Source organism: Lepisma saccharinum, chromosome 15 (assembly GCF_977018435.1).
Source record: "Lepisma saccharinum chromosome 15, izLepSacc3.1, whole genome shotgun sequence".
NCBI lineage: Eukaryota > Metazoa > Arthropoda > Insecta > Zygentoma > Lepismatidae > Lepisma > Lepisma saccharinum.
In genome coordinates this window covers 26,847,550-26,867,440 of record NC_139243.1, presented here as the reverse complement: position 1 = coordinate 26,867,440, position 19,891 = coordinate 26,847,550, and the positions used below count along the sequence as shown (strand labels likewise).

The 19,891-nt window shown below is 37.7% G+C and overlaps 1 protein-coding gene across 1 annotated transcript in view; it reads left to right on the top strand.

The window, feature by feature from the left end:
* Positions 1 to 413: 413 nt before the first annotated feature.
* LOC145999177 (glycine receptor subunit alpha-2-like) overlaps positions 414 to 19,891 on the top strand; it is a 36,605-nt gene continuing 17,127 nt past the window's right edge. Inside the window, exons 1-4 of the mRNA XM_083136108.1 lie at positions 414 to 449; positions 834 to 1,063; positions 1,343 to 1,428; positions 4,740 to 4,877. Of these exons, the coding sequence (XP_082992234.1) occupies positions 414 to 449; positions 834 to 1,063; positions 1,343 to 1,428; positions 4,740 to 4,877 (490 nt within the window). The remainder of the gene's footprint in view (positions 450 to 833; positions 1,064 to 1,342; positions 1,429 to 4,739; positions 4,878 to 19,891) is intronic.

Here is a 19,891-nt window from a genome sequence, read left to right as displayed (position 1 = left end):
CAATAGTAGCAGAGGCAAACGTGCCCTACATACTACAACCTAATAACGTTTCAATGAAGTTCTGTGCTGTGACTATGTTGTATTTAGTGTATTTCCGACTACCCTCCTTCGCAAGTGTCAGGCTCTTGCTTGTTGAATTGCTTGCGTCAACAATATTTGTGCACTTCTGAAATAGCCGATGCTTAATTCGTCTACCTTGGTCGACCTTTGTAATAGCAATGCTCAGTTCGTCTATTATCGTTGACTGTCGGAATAGCCGATGCTTGCCTTGCCTATATTCGTTAATTATCGTATAGACAATGCTTGATTCGTGTATCTTCGTTCACTTATGGAGTAGTCGATACTTTCTTCACTTGCCTTTATTCAACTTCGAAAACAACCATTTCTCTTGAACTATCTTCGGTTACGGAAATATGCTGAAAATGATGAACAGCACAACGGACAGAGAGGTAAATTGCTTACTAAATGCACGGTCATGAAATTAGGCGATGGCAGAAGTTCCCGCTGTTGCCACGTCGGAGCACAACCTCGTGTGTTCGGAGGTTTAAGAGAATGGAAGATCTTTTTGTAGAGTTGCTCCTTGGAATCCATGTGATACAAACTGACAGTATTTGCACGAAAGGTGAGGGATGACACAAACGTTCCCGGAGAGAGGTCGGTCTCCAACTAAGCAACGCAGCCCGGTTGACGTTGCCACAAACGTCACACACTCGAGTATCTATAATAATCATTTCTGGTTATACGCTTGTAAGTGCATTATATATTCGAATTGTATGAATAGTTTTCTGTTTTTACAATTATTTTCTATATTCATCTCAATCCATTCATTACAGGAAATAAGACTGGATGCGGTGTTCCAATTCGTTTGGACCGACCACAGACTCTCCACGAAGGCAGACAGCCTGTTGTTGATTTCCAAGGAGAATGTCGGTCAAATATGGCTGCCAGAAGTAAGCGTTATCCCTTCGAAAGACATGGAATTGACCGATGGAAGATGCAATCCTTATTCTCGGTTCTTGGTGTCCGATGAAAACGAAAATGTACACATTAACTACCGTCTGAGGTAATCTTTGAATTGCTCGGTTCATATTTTTAAAAACATGTTCTTCAAAGATGAATATTGGCTTTTGCACTATATACCGAGACAATTTAATCTTGCAACAAGTCATTTAGTCTTGAATTTGATGAAGTAAGATTTGTAACGGTATATATTTTGTCTATTTATTCTACAAAATATTTAACACAAAACGATCAGAGCATAAATGGTTAAAATTCAATAGCTTAATGCAATGAATTTATATTATCACCACAGAAAATAATCATGAATTTATTTCTATTTCAGCTGTTCTCTTAACTTAATCTGTGAGATGAGATTTGACAATTATCCCATGGACGTTCACAAGTGCACGTGGAATATTTTTATGCAGGGTAAGTATTTACATGGCTTTTATAATTGTTAGTATGATTTAGCAACTGGAATAAAATTCAGATTAAGCCGATCTTGACAAAAAGATGATAATTGACAGACGTATCACGTATGCAACCAGTGCTCAAAGTGTTGGAGGATGTGCATCATCAAATTAGCAAAATTTCCACAAAGCATCCCATTGTCACCATGTTAAACCATAGAAGCATCTCCTCAGCTAACACCATGGCTGGACCTCAAACATCCCTCCAGCTAACATTTTCCACTTAAAGGGCTGTATACGTACGTTCAACCATTATGTTAAACATTGTAAAGTTAGTACCAATAGCCAAGAAATTCAGTTAGTTTTATTTGTGTTAAATACAGGTAGACTTAATATGAAAATATCATTGCCGTACCTAACGCATTTAACATAAAATGTAATGTCAAGTAGTTACATTAAGATTAACAACATATTTTTTAAACCTATCGTCATTCAATTGATCTTTAGTCACAAACATTTTCAGTCTAAAATAGTCATACCGTACATGTAATATAACCTTTAGACCGCCAAGCGGGTTTTCGAAAGTAACCTCTCTCTGACCGCCGCCTTAGCGCGCGATATTTAAATTTTACACTTATTTCAGAAAAATGTTATATCTCGGAGACTTTTTGAGCAATCTACTTCGGGTATCTTTTGTTTTTTAGCCAGAACATCGGGGCATGCAACGGTACAGAAATCAAAACGCCAAAATCAATAGGAGGGGTTAAGTGGGCCGGGGCCCCCAACTTTCAATGAAACAAATCATAAAATGGGGAGTTTTTTCACATATTCGATAATGTAATGCACCCAGGAACATGAAATGACTTTCATTCGGTTGAGAAAGAACCATTCTTTGAAAATAAGGCTAAGTTTACCTCTTCTTCCTAAAATAGCGGGGAAAGAAGGAGCAAACTCCCCATTTTTAAGGTTTTTTTCATTGAAAGTTGGGGACCGCAGTCCACGTAAATCCTCTTATTGCCTTTGGCGTTTTGATTACTGCACGGTTGCATGCCCTGATGTTTTAGCTGAAACACAAAAGTTATCCGAAGTAGATTGGTCAAATAGTCTACGAGTTATAACATTTTTTGTCAAATAAGTGTACAAATTTAAAATTCGCGCCAGCTTCCATACGTAACTTTGGAGTGGGGGGTCCTGGGTGGGTGGGTTTACCTCCACATGACATTTCAAAGTTTTATCTGAACATCAATCAGCGTTTACAACCTCACATACAAGTATGAAGGTGCTAAAAGCACCAGTGACCCATCGGCCGACTACGCCTATATTTTCTATGGGTTATATGTGACCCATTGGCCGGATAAAGGCTAAAGGCCTCTCGTACAAATTGAACTATTGCAATATTTTAGCAACAATGGAAAGAAAGTGAGAAGACCTTCGTCAAATAAAACTTAAAGAAATTACACAATTCTAATTAAAAGAACTCAAACTCACGAATGAAACAACTGTCCATTTGCAGCTGAACAAGAAAAATATTGGAAAAAATGTGTTCTTTTCTGGATTAGTGTTGAACCAATAGATGAGGCCAGTGTTCAAATTATTATTTTTTAAAGGTGATTTCATTCATTAGATTGAGACGTGCAACGTCACATTATTTTGGGAGTAAATAAATGTATATTCGTGTTATTACCTTTATAAAAACTAGAAACAATACGATACTGTATAAAAATTCACAAGAAACATAATTCTCCATTAATGCTTTTTCGTTTATACAGAGGCAGTTGTTAATTAATTATAATAATTACAAAAAATACCATAATTACCACCCAATTGTACACTGTCACTGACATGAGTATATTCAATAATACGCACTCAAAGATGGCGCCTGATAGGCCCACTAAGTTAATTTTGCCTTCCATTTATGTTTTAAGAACATAAGTAATACAAAAATACTGTGAATAGCCTAGGGAGTAATGTAAATCATTTTCATTTTTTTTTTTCAAATTTCACAGTAGAAAAATCGAAAAAATAGAGATGGTGGGGCTGACAGCCTTCTTCCCCCTTCATCGGGTACGCTTTCACCCTTGGTAACCAATAGGAGAACAATACACCAAAGATGGTCCTGAAGGACTTCAATTTCGTATTAACACCAGGAGTGTTCTGTTGCTATTCATCACATTAATTACAGTGAAGAATCCTTAGTCATGTTGATTTTCCCATCAAAAGAACTTGTAGCACCATGTTACTTATTTAGCCAACAATCAAGATATATACAAGTATTTCTCGATGATAAGCTTGCCTTGTGAGATCTATTTAGAAATCAATTTCTAATTGGCTGATAACAATTAAGAACTTGCAGTATTGAAATCAGTGTTGGTGCCTCACCTTTTGTTGTGGTTTCGCCACTGGATAACTGAAAGAGTTGAGTGAACCACATCTTCAAATAAAAATATATTTTGCTATTAGCATTATTGTTAAAAAGAAACAGGTTTATTTAGGGCTGAGTCGATACCGATGTATCCTAGAAATTATGCAAAATTCACACTTTCTATTTATTTTCCACAAATTTTGCACGAAAAACTATATTTTGAGATTATTTGATATCTATTTTAATATTCTGACGTAATTCTTGAATATTCTAAAGCAATTTTTTTGGTAAATCGATACATGTACATACAGAACTCAGAACGTGTCAAATGACACTTATATGTTGACTCCAATAACACATTGACGTGCATAAACAGCAAATCATGCACTTTTTGGTGTATCAAAATACACGCAGAAATGCATAAAAGGGGACTTTTATCAGCTCGTGTTCCGTGTGATGCACTAGAAATGCATCAATTAGGAAGACCACACAAAATCATTTCGAAGGTAAGACAATTTCACTTGTAATGACACAGCTAAATGTGTGATTTTGTTATCTTTGGAACGATCTTGCCTGATGTTCCTAATTGATGCATTTTTAGTGCATCACACGAAACACGAGCTGATAAAAGTCCCCTTTTTTGCATTTCTATGTGTGTTTTGATGCACTAAAAAGTGCATCATTTGCAGTTTATGTGCTACTGGAGTCAATATTATGTTACACGTTTTGTGTTCTGAGAAGAATACTTTTACACCAATATTGGTCAATATTTTGAACAAATTTTAATTATTGTAATTTTCAAGTATCTGTATTGGTGGGAATCGGTATAAGTATCGTTATCGGTTCAAAGTGGTATCGGCTCAGCCCTAGTTTATATGTAAATTCATATCTTCATATGATGCTAAAATTAGTGTTATTTTGTGTTTATATAATCTTCAATATTCTTGCTTCTTCGCATTTTACTTTAGGTGTCGCAATGAAATACTTAAACCTCACGTGGTACGTGGAAGAAAACGACCTCACCAATGCAAGCAAGATAGAAAATAATCTGTCTGGCCTTCCGATGTTTCAGTTCAAATTTCAAAGAGAAGAAGAAATCATATCCGGTAAGTTCTCGGAACCTTTGTAACTTGTATTCCTTTTCAGTTTAAATTTTGTACTTAGAAAATAGGGGATAATGCAGTAACTTCAAGAATGACAATGTAGAACATTCACATTCGCACAATGTAGAACGAAGTCAACCTTAAAGGAGTTTATTGGTTAGGCAGGAATGATACTGAATGACATAAAGTAGTCCATAACTGGTGTCATCACTGTAATATGTGGTCATATCTGTCATAGTTTTGATTACAAATAGCGTGATGTACACAAACGTTCATGATAGCGATACTACCTATGTATGAAACTCTTCAACAGTTTGCAATATCCGTTATCGTTTTCTTGAAAGTTTTGCACTTTCATCGGTCTCAGCCGTGATTTAGATATACAACATGTATGCTCAATTTGTTGTTCTTTGTTTGTTGATTTAAATGTAAGACTGGCGACTATTTCGGTTAATACATTGACTCTGCTCTTCCGGACAAAACGGTCATTATTTGATTTTAAATTTCTAAAAATATATAAGGGAGGGTGGGGCAAGTGAGACAGGTTGGGCAAGTGCGTCCAGCCTAGACGAATTCTAGACCATGACATGAAATGACCCCGCGAGAAGCTAGTTGGTGTCATTGAAGCTGAAGAGGCTGTGTATGAAGCAGTTGTACGCTCTCTTGAAAATTGACAATTTTATGTATATTTTGGTATTATCTTTATATGAATAATGGTGTATACAGATGTCTACATTACATATCGTCAATACATTTTAACACTTGTAATATATTTACTGCATAATACCGGGTGAGCAAAAGGCAAGTGTGCACCTACACTATGCTTCATTACGCAAAGAAAAACTTCCCTTTCTTGATGGTTGTTGGTACATAAGGACATTAACAGTTTGTTAGTAAGACACTCATTGTTGTCAGTCACCCGTTGTTGTCAGTCACTCATTGTTGTCAATCACTCATTGTTGTCAATCACTCATTGTTGTTTCTTCAGTTGTTTCTTCGGAGCGTAATCTTGCAAGGCAATACCAGTGGCAATACTCAACACGCTTGTCGTGGTCCCTTTCTTCAAGATTCTGCACTACTGTTATTTTGTAGGGGTGTAAATGTAAGTGCTTTTTCAGTATGGTTCTTACGCTGCCGTACGACACACTCACTTGCTGTGACAATTTACGAATTGACTTCATTGGGTATTTCTCTATTCTAATCGAAATACCCTGTAATTTGTCCTCTGTTAGAACTCGTGACCTTCCTGATTTAGGCACATTCTTCACTTATCCCGTTCTGCGAAATTTATCGATCAACCGCCGCACATTATTACGATGTGGTGGATCTGTATCAGGAAATCTTTCCATAAACATATTTCGAACTCCTTCCGTATATTCACCTCCATGTCGAAAGACTTGTTCCACCAAAAACACACGAGCTTCGAGTAACAAAACCATTGCTCATGCAGTTCCACGCATTGCAAGATCACGCTCCGAAGAAACAACTAAAGAAACAACAATGAGTGATTGACAACAATGAGTGACTGACAACAATGAGTGACTGACAACAATGAGTGACTGACAACAATGAGTGTCTTACTAACCAACTGTTCATGTCCTTATGTACCACCAACCATCAAGAAAGGGAAATTTTTCTCTGCGTAATGAAGCGTAGTGTGCACAGTTACCTTTTGCTCACCCCGTATGAACCTCATACTGACATGCGGTGAATGTAGCGTTATTAGACTCGCATACAGGGATTGAGTAAATAAAACATGTGGAGTATGGTAAAAGCATCCACCTAGAATTCAAGACGGTCGCATTTCCTAGTTTCATTGATTCATTAATAGGTCATTATTCGTTGGTTTACTACCGTTAGGTTAATTTCAACGACAATGCCCCCATGTGTATTGAGCAGAATGCGTGTTAATTTTTTGCCTTCTGGGGAATCCTCACTCATTTCTTTTTCTAGTCAATGTTGCTGTCGGAAAGACTCCCGACATCCCCCTCCCCCTAAGCTTAATACAAGAGTTATCTGACAGTTCTCCATTAATCTGGACACATTATTTAAGTGACTTAGAACTCTTGTCTGGTGAAAGTTATATGAAAAGTTTCAGTTTTCAATTTCTGTGTCTGGCTGGTCTTATTTGCCCCACCCGATGGGGCAAGTGCTTCCATATGCGGACTTGATTTATTTCAATTTTTTAACAGAGGAGTTAATTATTTTTCTTGTATTTGAACTCGATAAGAAGTGCATAACTGTTCTACGTGTAGACTGGTAAAATATTGTTTCCTCTCAAATTAATTAAGTGCACAATATGACCTTTATTTTCTTAAGGGGTCTCACTTGTCCCCCTCTCCCCTTGTTGAGGGTGAGTCAAAAGTCAGGTTACATAGGAAGTTTTCCCTTTATCGTTAATTGTCCGTGAATGGTTGAATGTCCAGTTTTCTGGTGCATGGATCGGTCGCCGTGGTCCCGTTGAGTGGCCACCGTGGTCTCCAGACCTGCTACTTATGTTGTTTTTTCCTTTGGGGTCATTTAAAGGTGCTTGTCTACTCAGTTCAGATTGAGATCATCCAGCATCTGAAGGAACGCGTGAAGCAACGTGCAGACATGATCATGCCGGACCTTCTGCAAAAGGTTCTGGAGAACTGGAAACTTCACGTGCACAAATGCATTGATGTTCAAGGTGCACATATTGCAGATACACTAAAAATCCCTATGTAACCTGATTTTTTACTCGCCCTGTATATTACACACACGCGCACACATATACATGAACAGTGTATAGCGACTTGGGGATGCATGGGGTGCAGGTTGCCCAACACCGTTTTCCACTTTTGCCCCCGTACTATGATAAACATTATCTAACAAGGTAAAGTAAACTGTCCTTGCACCCCCCCCCCCCACACACACAGTTTTGGCACCTTACCCCGAAACGTTTGGAACCCAATCGTACATACATACCTAGGTACATACATGCACTGCGATATTAAGAGGAATTCCAGTTGGATAAATTTCCAATAAATAATTACTCTTGATACATCAGTGTATTATATAAATTACAAAGAGAGATTCGCCCCTATCCCCTCATTCAAATACTTTCGTGTGTGTGTGTGTGTGTGTGTAGCATGTCGTTGTATCCAATAAGCAATTTCGGATAATGGTTAACGTTTTTCTACATCTTAGATAGTGAAAAAACGTCTCTACATGTAGGACACATGCCTCCTCAATTATGTAGTGATAACATTTTCAACTGGTCTCCGGTTCGACACACCGTAGTAGAACATAGTGGTCTGAATTCCACTTCAAACTGTAGGTTCAGCTCCCATTAACCCATCAGTGCATAAATATTGACATAAAACAAGAATCAAACACATAGGATATACGATACAACATTCGCTAGTTTATTTATTTTCTTTAATTCAGCACTTGAATTAGAAATTCAAGAATTTAGAATTCAGCATTAGAAAAACCGCTAATTTTCTTTCTGTAAAGATTGTATTTGTTCATATTTATTACAATAATATGAACAATCACATAACACTACGTATATAATTACATAATATACGTATATTATATACAGGTTGAGCATAAAGTCTTTACTTGATTACAAACTTTTATTGCTAGAACTATGCTAGACACAGATATGCGGTTTGTTGGAATAATATAATATTTAGTTATCAGTACACTTCAGTACACTTCTACATGTGCTCCCTTTCTTGCCCTTAGAACGTCTAGGCGATTCACACAATTTCTCTCCATGTCTTTGCCAACATCTCTTCCGTCACCGTCTCTATAGCATCCCGTATTCGTGTCTGAAGAGTTTGCATATCAGGAACTGGTGAACTAATCACTGTGTCCTTAACGTAACCCCATAAAAAAAAGTCAAGAGGGGTTATGTCCGGCGAACGCGGTGGCCAATATATGGTACCGTCTCTACCGATCCATCTGTCTGGAAAGGTGTCATGGAAGAACTGGCGAACAGTTTACTCGCAGTGTGGCGGTACACCATCTTGTTGAAACACTACCCATGGTTGAAATTCCTGTAACTGAGGCTCAACGTAAAGTTTCAACATGTCCAGGCAAACTGTTCACGTAATGGTAGTATCCGGACATTATGTCTGTTTACTTTCCCGGATATGTGAAACGTCGCTTCATCTAAATTATGCTACCTGAAACACAAGAGAAGAAGAAATCAGACAAGAGAATAGGAATCAAACAAAACAAAGGAATGGAAACAAACTTGATGTATTGCACTACTTATTGTCATAGGTTGTATTTGCCTATCTACCGTGGAAGTTGAGATATAAATATTCATAATCAGGGAAAAACTTTATGCTCACCCTGTATATGCAGTATGAAAGTTGCAATTCCATAATGAAACTGAATCAAAAATAGTGTCATATTGTATTACGTATAAGGGTAACAAATAACAAAATTATTGTATTACTTCCTTTGGTATTGTTGTTAAATACGGTGATATCTTAGTAGCTAGATTTTGTATCGTGTTATCAAACCCTGACTATTTTTCGAACACGCATGATAAAACAATAAGAGCCTCGTAAACGGTCTCGTGTGGAGTTGTAAATACGTATCTACCGTGCGTCCATTTCGATCTGCAGCCGAGAGATCGGGAGAAGCGTGGCGGGCGGCACTGACGGAGATGCCGACATTTGCGGCCTGAAATGCCCGCTTATTTTTATGGACATATGCAGACATTTATATAAATATTGCAAAACGAGCACTAACCTGTGTTATAAGAGTATAGTTTTAATTTTAGTAGCTTAGTGACTGTATGTGCCGATGATTTTGACACGCCCACCTCTTGTGAAACACGGCGTAGAGGTTTGTTTGGAGAACGTTCTAACGCTGCACCAATATCATCGAGTTTTGCTTCGGTTAGAATCCGTCGTTTTTGCTTAGGTGTTTTAAAATTTAACGATACAGTTTCTCGCAATTTAAGGACAAGATGTTTAACCGTATCTCTGTGTGGAGTTGAAACGCATGGGAATTTCTGTACAAATTACCTACACACGTCTCGACACGAGTTTGTTTTCACGTAGGTACGTGTCATACATAAAAAAATCTTTGCTCTAACGTGAATCTTGCGGCTGGCATTCCAATCGTCTCACTGACAAGTCACACATACACACTACAATAACACAAACAAGTAACTGCAAGTAACCAAGAATAACACTCTTGCGCACATTACGAAATTAACACGCTCTTGGTTTACATTGCTCGCCACTATATTTACAACTCTGTCTTCATCTAGTCGCGAAGGAACAAAAACTCGAGCTAGGAGATTTCGGATTGCAAGGAAGCTCACGAACACTATTGACTTTTAACGGTTTCTTCTACAGCGTAATCTTGATACAGTGTTGCACATTCAAAACCTCCAAACGAACCCCATCGGCACAAAACTCTTTCAAGGATATAAACTTAAGCAGGACGTTACTGGTCAAAACTATGATTAAAATGTTTTATTATCTGTGGCTCTTAACATCGTTTCTAAAGCGTATTTATTTGTGTATATAAGAGCAGAACTTGGATGAATTACAGAAGAACTTTTGCGTGTTATAACACAGGTTAGTAATCGTTTTGCAATATTTATATAAATGTCTGCATATGTCTATAAAAATAAGCGGGCATTACAGGCCGCAAATGTCGGCATCTCCGTCAGCGCCGCCCGCCACGCTTCTCCCGATCTCTCGGCTGCAGATCGAAATGAACGCACGGTAGTTCTGGTATCTTAACAGCACATTGGCAATTTCATTGTCACGGGGGTGACATTCAGACAATTTACATTCATTTTTTTAATTATCTTCTAAGCACCTTTAAATATGTAACTCTATCGATCCATGAAGTTTCATTTTCCTTGATGAAAGTTATTTAATTTCAGAATATTCCTCACCCGTTTCAATTTTCAGCTATATAAAATACATATTTTTAATTATGACGGGTGTGACACTTCTGAGTCATTCCATGCGAAATCAACACAGCTTCCGACCTGACCATCTCCGATTTTCATGAAATTTGCGGAGTTAAAAATATGCATGGAACTTAGTAACTATGAAAATTTTTAGCTTCGTGGGTCTTGTAATTGTTAAATTATTCAAGGTCAAAGATAGCAGAAATTGCCCTTTTTGAGCCCGATTAGCTATACTAAATGTGCTGTACCTCCACCCCTATTTTGCCTAGGAAGATCAAATAAAGCTTATTGTACAGGGAATGAAACAAGCTTTCCAGTGATATATAACAAGCACACCTTTCGATAAGAATATAATTTTGTCACGTGACCTTGACTTTTGACCTTTAATATCTCAAAATATTTCATCACCAAAAATTGTGAAAAAAAATATATTTGGTCCCTCATTCCATACTATAAAACATATCAAAAACTCATTCTGGGACTGCAATGGGATCAGAAGATACAAAATAATATGTGTAACTATGTGACTGATAAAAGCCTCATTACATGAACTATGACGAGTCAAAAGTCCTTAACACCCCCTACAAAATGTAAAGGAGTTATCCTGGTCATGAAAGAAATAGGTTAGGCACAGGGAGATCCCTAGCTGCGTGTGTCAACCGCAGGTCCAGCACATTTTTGACCGCAATATTGAATTCAACGCAAAAATTTCAAAGGAAAGGGGGTGATGTGATATATGAAATCAGACTAGAACTTCACGAGAAATAAAGCAGCGAAGGTTTATCCAAAGTATCTTTAACCAGCAAAAAGTTATTACTGCATGCTTGTAACCATTTTCTCCTTTTCGAGGTGTTAAAAACAAAGTTTTAAGAATGCTCCTAACGTGTTAGGAACTCGTCGAGATCACGCTGACATCTTGGGAGAGAAAGAAGTATACGCACCATTGCATATGATTTTAATCAGCAACATTCACCAAATACTTGATTAGTGGAGAGAATATTGGGAAAAATATCTCAAACAATTACGTGACACTTCCTTTGGAATGAAAAATTCTTCAGTGACGAGGCTAATTTTTATGTTCACGGTAAAGTTAATAAAAATTATATGCAATACCTGTGATTTGATAATCTACAGTAGACAGATCCCAGCCGAATGGTTGTTGCTGGTAAGCTAATGATGTGGTATATTGTATGGAGAACGGGAATCGTTGGTCCATATTCAACAACGGAACCTTAAATGGTGAGGGCTTCTTGGATGTATTAAGTGAACAGGTTTTTCATCCTTGCTTACGGGACATGGCACTTTTTCCAAAGTTTTGAAACAGAACAGTGTGTGACCACATTATGTTAACATTTTGGCAATTTCTTCATGGTAAATTTTTAGGTAGATTGATGGGCAGACGGGGATGTTTTAAAAGGCCTGCACATTCCCCAGATCTAACATCTTAGGAGGACTTTTACCTTCAGAAACATTTGAAGAGAACGGTGCATGCACTGAAAGTCTCTGATATTGACCATCTGAGAGAAGGCATAGTTGCTGCTTGCGATGATGTTGCACCTGCTACATTGCCAAATTTTTACTATGTGAGTGTGAGAGACGTCAATGAGTGTGCTCAAAAGAATATTGACAACACTATGATGTGCATATATCGGAAGTGATAGATATGTGTATAACGTTTTGCTGCCTAAAAATAAGTTAGAAAAACCTTCACCATTTCATTTCTCGTGAAGTTCTAGCCTGATTTGATATATCACATCATCCCCTTTCCTTTGAAACTTTTGCGTTGAATTCAATATGGCGGTCAAAAATGTGCTGGACCTGCGCTTGACACACGCAGCTAGGGATCTCCCTGTGCCTAACCTATTTCTTTCATGACCAGGATAACTCCTTTACATTTTGTAGGGGGGTGTTAAAGAACTTTTGACTCGTCATAGTTCATGTAATGAGGCTTTTATCAGTCACATAGTTACACATATTATTTTGTATCTTCTGATCCCATTGCAGTCCCAGAATGAGTTTTTGATATGTTTTATAGTATGGAATGAGGGACCAAATATATTTTTTTCACGATTTTTGGTGATGACATGTTTTGAGATTAAGGTCAAAAGTCAAGGTCACGTGACAAAATTATATTCTTATCAAAAGGTGTGCTTGTTATATATCACTGGACAGCTTGTTTAATTCCCTGTACAATAAGCTTTATTTGATCTTTCTAGGCGAAATAGGGGCGGAGTTACAGTACATTTAGTATAACTAACCGGGCTCAAAAAGGGCAATTTCTGCTAACTTTGACCTTGAATAATTTAACAATTACAAGACGCACGAAACTAAAAATTTTCGTAGTTACTAAGTTCTATGCATTGTTTCAACTCCCCAAATTTCATGAAAATCGGAGATGGTCAGGTTAGAAATTGCACATATCTGTGTTGATTTGGCATGGAATGACTCTTCTGAGACTTGACTTTGGGGCTTTTCTTCAGTCTTTCAGAAAACTCTGTGTGAAACTTGTGGGTTTTCTGAAACAATTTAATTTTATTTTCACAAAGAAAATTTTACTCGACATTTATAAGTTTCTAGTTTCTAAATATATTACTAAACACTAATTTTCACAATCATTTTTTGCCTGTGACGGGTGTGACACCATGCACATTATTTACTTTGTAGTGTTATTGAACAATGAAGAGGCTGTAAAAATTATCATGAATAGATTCTTCAAGGTTTGTTCAGAAATTAAGTACGATATCTCAAAGTATAAGATGTAGGAACAATAAATGAGACAATTAGAAAGAAATTAGAATTAATTTAGTTTCTTATGGTGTATTACTATATTATAACGAAACTAAAGTAAGTGGAAACACCACACATGAAAACCTACTTCTACTGTAAAAATTAATAGTTTTAAAACAAAATATGTATGTTGGCAGCCTCGGTGCCGGAGTTGTTAGCAAATCGCGCTACAACGCCAGGGGTCGCGGGTTAGAATCCTGACCTATACATGGATGTTTGTGAGTGTCGATTCATCCATATCATCATGTCATCACTCAATCCCATCTTCGCAAATTAGCCAAAACTGGCACAAAGAGTGAAGTAAAATAAAGCAAATCAAGCAATCAATATATATGTTAATGAAAAGCCAAGAAACTAATGTTTGTATTAAAAATTACAAATTCTTCAGTTTTTCATCTAATTTTACAAATAGAAAGTAATACTTTGAAAAAAAAAATAACCTTGTTTGTCCACTTTCACAAAGAATGGCTCAGATTCAAAATTGTAAAACGTAATTATTAAAACAAAATTAAGTAATCATTTTTTTCGCATTAAACAACACATAAACTATTAGAGCGAGTCGGGAGTAAAACTTGATAACCCAAAAAGTATGAAACTGAGAAGACACAAGTGAAATTTCGTCCATTACATTGTTGCTTATGGGTTACCAGATGTTCCAGTGTGTTTCTGGCTCTCATCGGCTACTGAAGGAATTTCACTCACTAGTGTACAGTGGTGGAAAAAAGTTCTTCCTCATAAGACTTTAATGGCAGTAAATAATGCCGGAAAGGTAGGCAACAGACATTGCACGTTTAGGTGATCGGGTGATTCTGTCTGTCTCAAGAGCAACTCGTCTTTCATGCAATAGCCAACAGACACAGGAAATGTAGGAAAGTCACGTGACTTGTCAGGTGAAATGTTGTTCGTCAGAATATTGCCTGTTCTCAAGCCAAGTCGCAGAACCGAAAAGAGCTACACGTTACATGTCCGAAAATGATTCGCCTAAAAGCGTTGAACGAAAATCTAAAATAATTATTGCTTTAATTACATAGGTTACTATACTATATGTGCCGCGGTAGCTCGGTCGTTAGGGCGTTTGATTACCATGCGAGAGATCTGAGTTCGATCCCCAACTGGGGAGAATTGGAATTTTGTCCACCTGTTCAAGTGGCTCCGGCATCCACCCAGCGTCGTATAAAGTGGGTACCTGTAGGAAACTCGGGGTGGGGGTGGGGGTAAAGGCGGACAGGGGCGTGGTGCTCATCACATTATCCCCACCTTCGGCCGTAACAGGAAAGTGTAGGGTCCTAACTCCACACCCCTTACCGCCTTCATGGCTTGGTGCAAAGCACAAGGTAGCACTTTGCATTTTCATTTACTATACGTCAGATTTTGTCGGAACAAAACTTTCTAATCTCTACGTGGACTTTCTTCCAAGTTCCGTAGGGATGTTAATAGGCTCCAGTTCTTCTTATCACAATTCATCCATGTTATATTTCGTTATAAAAATCACGGCCGATATCCTGTGTGTGTGTGGGGGGGGGGTATAATTCAAACATGTGAGGTGATCCTTTCCCACTACTCCATTGTCCGATCCTTCGTATCCAAAATAACTCAATTTCCACAGACTGAAAATGTAGCACTTCCTATATCTTAGCATGCAAATATCTAGTAGCAAAGTAATGTGTAAGCACATAGTGGTTAGGATCCACTTAAAACTGTAGGTGCATTCCCGATTAGTCTTACTGTGCATAAAGTGGACTAAAGACACCAAATCAACCAACCAACACAATCCCGTTATTGTCCAGATTATCGAATCCAGACCCTTCGTCACGAATAACATAAGCAGGAAGACAATGTGAAATTACCGAACAAAAAACATAACCTAAAACCTACAACGGATAAATTGGATTAAGTCGACGATACAGCACGCGTTCTGAAATCAACAAGAATACGAAAGTTGAAGGACCTCGATACACACACACTTTTCCTCCCCTTCAATGGGAAGATATCCTTCTTGCAGAGAAGCCTTTACGTAGGCCTTCAAGGCCACGACGAGAAAGTGTTCTACATGCAATGACGGGACCACCACATACGTCTAAAAGAAATAGTTTAATACGAAAGCTGCGTTCCTCCTTATTTCGTACGACATCAATAACAGGAACACGTGGCCTCGTCTGTAACCCTAGTTTCGCAGAGCAGACGCCTGTTTGCCACCCTTTGGTTCAGTGACCTTAGCTCGTTGCGTGTGAGCTTATACAAGAATATATATTTCGTTAGCATCTGTAAGTATTGTTTCATCTGAAATTATATCAGTTAACTTTCGAATAGTTTCCTAATAGTTACGTTATTTATAAATTAGTTCTCGAGAGTGAACATTCTATCTATTTGCACGGGTGTTTTTTATACAGCCTGCATGTATTATTTTTCTTTTCCTGAAACAAGAAGAAATTCCAAGACACAAAAAAGAGCCGTTTAAGATTAGTTAACAAAAAGAAAGAAGAAAAAGAAAACGAAAATGTAAATGTTGAAATAAATTATTGTAGAGATCAAGTGAATAACATTTTGTCACGGAGCCTCCTCGATGGCGTAATGATAACGTCATCACCTTGTAATCAAGTTATCCCGGTTCGATACACGGTGGAGGCACATAGTGGTTCGTATCCCAAGTTAAACTGAAGGTCCAGTCCCGATTAGCTTATCTGTGCACAAAACAAAAACTAAAATAATAAATTTTCAGTGTAAGAAAATTTCATGTCCAACCACATACGAAACAAAAAATAATAATTTATTCCATGTTGGAGTTCACATCTGTAGCATCTAACCAACAAAGTTATGGATCGCAACATATTTTCTCAAATCCATTTTAATTATACATGTATGATAAAATAACAGAAGTAGAGGAAAGAGAAAGCCAAGCGAAACACGGATGCCTTCTCCAGAATTTCAAATCTCGTTACGGAAGGTTCTGGGTTGAAGTCCCGGCCAGGCATGACTTTCATCATAAATCGTCGTAATGGGTTACCTACAGGGGAAGAATAATGACAATAATCGCCAATACAAAGCCAATAACAAACAGAACAACAACACAATTAGGAAGATGTCAAGAAAGAAACAAGACTTGACAGTGTCTCCGTCTCTCGGTTTCTAGAATTGAAAATTGCTCTCCTGTTCTCGGTCTCGACTAGTTAAATATAGAAATCGAAAACGTATGTGAAGATACGTATATTTCATATATCCCTGTTTTGTAGGAGATTTCGTGAGAGATGAAATAAGTTCCCTTCGATCATGTTTATTTTTATTATTTTTGTTATGTAACATCACTTTTCTTCCTAGTCGCTGACGAGTGACCATTCCATGAAATTAATAACGAAATACTCAAAAACCTGTGACAAGGACGGTACTCAAACCTGGGAACTTTGGTGAAGAGATTGAATGTCGATCACTTAATGAGCTTGCCCACCGAGACTGCTTAATGATGTTTGTGTCAGGTAATTCGTAATAACTGTCAATATCCCACATTCATTATCATCTCTTTCATAATTTATCTTATTGATGTGATTAACTTGAAGTCGAAGAATTAGTTGAAAGGCAAAAATGAAATATTGAATGTCTCTTATGTTACTTCGTGCCGAATAATATGACGTGATATTATGATATGAATATATTAATAATATAATATGCCTAGTCATTCCATTGATTGATCCCAATTGCGCACACAAAATATGGTATAATGTCCAATCCTAACCGACCTCCGTGGCGGAGTGGTTAGCACAGCGCGCTACGACAGCATGGGCCCTTGGTTCGAATCTCGGCTTGACCATGGGTGTTCTTGGTGAGTGTCCCTTAATCGATGTCATTATATCATCACTCGTTACTTACCTTCATCGTCGCTATTTGCCAAAAGTGAAAGAATAGTGCCACTAAATAACAAACATCCAATCAAATCGAACATCTTCACCGAATTAATTCAATACCGTACCAAAATCCCACTTTATTACTGCATCTTGCTTCATTTTACAGCATCTCAATTGTTTTCCGATTCTAAAACAATTGGAATGTTGTTTTGTGCGGTTGATTGTGCATTGTTTCATTGTTTGGATTGTTTAATTAACGTGGCATTAATTAGTTAGACCAATCGTGACAGAGGAAATCGAGTGCACAAAGGAAGGGGAAAAGACAAGTTAGAGACCACGGCATTCCGTGAATACGACTGAAGTGACTGCAGAATATTATGGATAAAATTTGTTTCGTTTTTTCCTTTTATTTCTGTTTCAGTTATTTTACTGTGGTTTTTTTCTACCACTCGTGTTAATCGTGTCGGTGAGGAAGAATTATAAACTCTTGAAATAGACGATGGCACAAAAATCTATGCCTCTCCCACGGTTCGAACCTGTTACCACAAAATATTGTCTTATTTTTAAAATTTACGCCAAATATGGTTTCAGTCTCTTTCTCAAGGCGTTCCATTGCCTCTCCGATGGCGTAGTGGTAACGTCTTCGCCATTGTAATCAAAGGCTTCCGAATTCAATACCAGATAGAGTGACATTTGGTTCGGTTCCCACTTTAATCTGTAGGTCCAGTGCATGAACTGGACTTAAACAATTAGCGTATGGCAATGTGGTCTGTGATGAGAACCATCATTTCAATGAACCTTATTGACAATGACTCTAATGTTACAGGAAATAATATTTCCTTACGAGTAGCTCATGTTAAAGGAACCAGTTTCTGAAATTTTCTACTGGAGGCCTCGTAGCAGCCAGCTGTTTGTTGTGGCTTGGACATGAGTCATGTGACTCATGCTATAAATGCTCAATCCTTCCAGAGAATTCAGATCCACCAGACAAACTTAAGCCAATATTTTGTTATTTGGGTTGCATAAACATCAGGCTTTAAGCCGTTACGAAATTCTAGGCCCCGTGGCCAAGGTAATTCTTTCTCTGACTGTACAGCAACTGCAAACTGTGTAGAAACTGAATTCAATGTTAACTCAATTTTGATCGGAATGTGGGTTATCAAGTTTTACTCTCGAGCCGCCCACTTATTTACATTTATAAATAAATAATATATAAATTATAATTATAAATTGTAATCAGTCACCTTTTCTGTATATGTGAATAGGTCGTATAACAAGCCAGTTTGAATCAAGGTGATATCTTCGTATATCATACATTCAAATGTATAGTACGTCTGCGTTATTCATGGCCATCCACGCATGTGCGCATGAGCTATCTGGATGAATCCACTGGAAAAATTGGGGTGGCGGCTGCGAGTTTAATGCAGACGGGAAGCAGTTTCAGTGAAAATTCTTGATTGGTCCACTTTGAAAGCATTTGTTACGATATGTAACAAAGCACAAACACAAAAATGGGACTCATACTTAACAATCAAACCCGTACAAACAAAATACTGAACAGATCTGAAAACTTCATGGTTTTTTCTTAGCATATGTTACTCCTTACTTCTATCGGGTTTGGATTTTTGAGTTTCTGTTTTAAGTCTAATTTATGCACAGATGGGATAATAGGGATTGTACCTACAGTTTAAAGTGTTCTACGAATCACTATGTGTGTTTTTTTAAGCGGATATCGAATCCGAGTTCCCTCGTTTAGAAGGTGACAATGTTACCACGACGCCATAGGAAAAGGCCTCTGTATGTTTTGGATTATCCACTCGAGCTAGGTGCCAAGGGGAGAGCACTTTATTCTCAAAAGAAACTCCCCGATGGCGCAGTGGTAGCGTCGTCGCCTTGTAATGAAAGGGTCCGGGTTAGATACCCGGTGGAGGCACATAGTGTTTCGGAGCCAATTTTAAACTGTAGGTCCAGTCCCAATTAGCCTTAGTAGGGCGACAAACTGGCCAAAACTTGTCACCTCGTGGGAACGTCACCGCCACAAGCGGCAACACTATTTTTCTGAAAGACGTTATCATAGAGAGTGTAAAGAGTGATGTTGCCTACTTCGCAACCTGGGACGGTGGCCGCCATACTGGATTCAAAATGGCGGCAAGTCAAGTACACTTAGCTTACAATTTCTCAAGATTGAAACGTTACTATGCTAGACAGATTTGCGAAATTAGTGTCATTCGAAAGACAAAGCTTCAACGAAGTATAAGATTACCATCAAACTAAGTTTTCTTTCTATCCCTCGATTATAGAAAAAAAATACTTTCAAATGTATATATTTTTTTGGCTCTCAAATTATGTTTTGTCTCATAACATGGTAAATATCAGTCAGATCGAAAATATGGTTATGATAAAAAGTAAAGTAGTGTTTCTCATGATTATTTTGAAAGTTGTTTCACTATGTTATCTTTCTTAGTTCCGAAGTTATG